We start from the raw sequence: 2,845 nt of genomic DNA on the forward strand, positions 1-2,845 counted from the left end.
AATTGGGGTGAAAAGATGTCCTTTGTCTAAAGTCTATGGTGAAAGAGGGAGAAAAGGAGAGAGAAAAGAATAAAACCAGTGATGAGAGGAGCAAAATAAGTTACAGACAGGCTCTTATCGGGATAATCTGGCCATTTTTATTCCCTCTTAGACAGCTTTTCTTATTCAGAGTGAAAGTAAATATGTCCCTTATCGCCAGTAGCATGGCTCTTTTCAACAGGTCCTGGGGAGATAGTGTAAAGGCTGAATTGCTTGTACTATCTCACACAGGGCAGGTGGATGCAAATGAAATCTGGGTAGAAAACATCCTGAATAATGCAAAACCAACGATTTCTATCAGCCATCATGAAAAGATGGCAAATTCTCCATAAAAGCGAATCAATCATTTTAGTTATTTAATTTGTGGTTGTAATTCACGTTGATGCATCCCTTAGTTACACTGAAGAAGCAAAGGGGGTGAGGAGAAGGAGGTGGGGGAGGGTCATTTTAGAAGGGGAATGTTGGTCACTGCATGCCACCCAGGATGTTATTCACAAGTAACAATTCCCATTATCTGTTCCACTTCGGACTAATCAGACAGAATATGTAAAGATGAATCTTGTTTCCTGTTGTCATTGGGAGGTAAGGGTTATCTCTAGGGAGGAGTGAGGATAAGTGGAGGTGAGAGGAGGGGGCTTCTATTCCCAATAGGGTCTTAAGCACTTGACTCATTCTGGTACTTAGCGTGCCGTAGATTGGGACGGTGTGAATGCGGTTAGTTTATGTTTGTGTGTACATGGGGTGGCATGTTTATATAAACAGCTCCTCTCTGTAAGTGACACTAATATTTTGCCTAGACCGGAGAGAAGAAGGACCCAAGAATAGGCCACCATACCCCACATACCTCTCATACTTTTGGATTATTCCTTCTACAAAGATGTCCTCTTCCAGTAGATTAAGCTTCACAGTCCGGAGAATTTTGGATTTACCGGAATATGATGGCAACGTTATCCCAGCAGACTCATCCTTAAGGAGCTCTCCTTACCCAGACTGGATGGAGAATGAGAGGAACCATTATATATGTAAGTTGGAGATGGTTTAAAATTTAATATAGAATGTCATAGTTTTTTACACCAAAACTGTTGTTGTGGTTTTGGGAGAATAGTATGCCACTATTTGTTAATTACTTTTTTAAGTTTTTCTAGTGATTATGATTATGATTTTATGACTACTTTTTCTTGATTGTTTGACTTTTTCTTCTACTTACATAGTTTGTTTTGTTATTTTTCAGCTTCCGATGAGAGTGGCTCAGAGACAACTTTGGCAGACACCATGCAGAGATCTGAAAACACATCGCACAGCCATGAATCCGAGAAGAAGAAGAAAAGAAGAGTCCTCTTCTCCAAAGCTCAAACCCTAGAGCTAGAGAGGAGATTTCGCCAGCAAAGATATCTCTCAGCCCCTGAAAGGGACCAACTAGCACATATTCTGCAACTCACACCAACCCAGGTGAAGATATGGTTCCAGAACCACAGATATAAGATGAAGAGAGCTAAGCCTGAGGTGAGCAGTTCTCCTCCACCTCTACTAAAGCATGTTGTGGTCCCAGTTCTGGTTAGAGATGGGAAGCCTTGCCATACTTGCTCTCCAGTCAGCACTACAGACAAGTTGCCCCTTTTTCCCACACTGCCACCTGCAGGAGCTTTTAGTTTTGTCCACAGCTACCACCATAACCAACATCTACCTCACCCGTCCAGTCTTTCCTGGAGATGGTGACCAATGACATTTCAAGAAGATCTCGAAAATGTATTGAAAGGTTATCAAAAGTGGAATGTCAAAAGACTCAAACATTCACCTAGGCCAAAAACTATAGTTCAGAAACTTGCAGCATGGAACTTTATAGTCTTATCAGGTGATAAACTTTGTTACCTATCAGTATTGGTAATAGTGTACCTACCACTATACATGTAAATATTGAGAGATTTGTATTTGTGTACATAGATATGATATAATGTGTCCATTTCCATTTAACGGCCAATTAAATGTGTTTTATATCCAATGATCTGTGTTTATCCATTTAGTCTATTAAGAGGTAAGTGGAGGCAGCTTCACCAATATCCAGAACGATTTCAGCATGAATAGTATTGAGTAAACGTTTATGTGTTTCTTCTATTACAACTATTTATTGTGATTTATACCCTGAAAAATGGATCTAAAATTGGACACACCGCACAGGTTAGAAAGCCATAACTACCACCAAGAAAGCAGGTCTATGGTTACTTACATCACAAAATTTATCCATAGCGATAGCACCAGCAAATGTTCTAACTTTCTGCATCCTATGCAAAAATGCAAGATATAATCTCACAAAAAATACTTGTTGTTGACAGGTTTTCTTGTTACTACAAAAACATAATGCAGACAATGCACAGGTTTTTAAGAGCTTTTAAATATTTTTCATTTGTTCATTTTTTTTATTAACTTTTTTTTTATTGGGTACATGGATATATGATTCCATCTTATGGTCCTCACATGCGTTCTTTGAGAATCTTTTAAACATTATTTTTTTCATTTCAACTTTACAAACTTAATATTTTTTTCCTCCTGATTACATTTCATCATAATTTTGTCTTACAATCCATAAATCTAACATTTATTAATGTACTCTAATAATGATATAATGATATGTGAAAACCCCTCAGTAACAATACTTTCCATATATACATATAAATATGCATTATTTCTGTAGGGTTTTGATGGGACATTTATATATATATATATATATATATATATATATATATATATATATATATATAAAACTCCTTGAGAAAGGTTCTGTGATAGGACCGAAACGTCGCCACATGGG

The 2,845-nt window shown here is 37.4% G+C and overlaps 1 protein-coding gene across 1 annotated transcript; it reads left to right on the top strand.

The window, feature by feature from the left end:
* Positions 1 to 841: 841 nt before the first annotated feature.
* On the top strand, positions 842 to 1,922 carry NKX2-8 (NK2 homeobox 8). Its single transcript, XM_077294910.1, has 2 exons — positions 842 to 1,061; positions 1,271 to 1,922. The coding sequence occupies exons 1-2, from the start codon at positions 917 to 919 to the stop codon at positions 1,753 to 1,755; spliced, it is 630 nt and encodes a 209-aa protein (XP_077151025.1). The 5' UTR covers positions 842 to 916; the 3' UTR covers positions 1,756 to 1,922.
* Positions 1,923 to 2,845: the final 923 nt, after the last annotated feature.

This window comes from Ranitomeya variabilis, chromosome 1, assembly GCF_051348905.1.
Source record: "Ranitomeya variabilis isolate aRanVar5 chromosome 1, aRanVar5.hap1, whole genome shotgun sequence".
Taxonomy (NCBI): Eukaryota; Metazoa; Chordata; class Amphibia; order Anura; family Dendrobatidae; genus Ranitomeya; species Ranitomeya variabilis.

Excerpts from the sequence above, each read along its gene's own strand:
- NKX2-8 (XM_077294910.1), top strand. The coding sequence starts at position 917 with ATGTCCTCTTCCAGTAGATTAAGCTTCACAGTCCGGAGAATTTTGGAT. Across the intron at positions 1,062-1,270 it reads TGAGAGGAACCATTATATAT|CTTCCGATGAGAGTGGCTCA; the intron begins GTAAGTTGGAGA and ends GTTATTTTTCAG.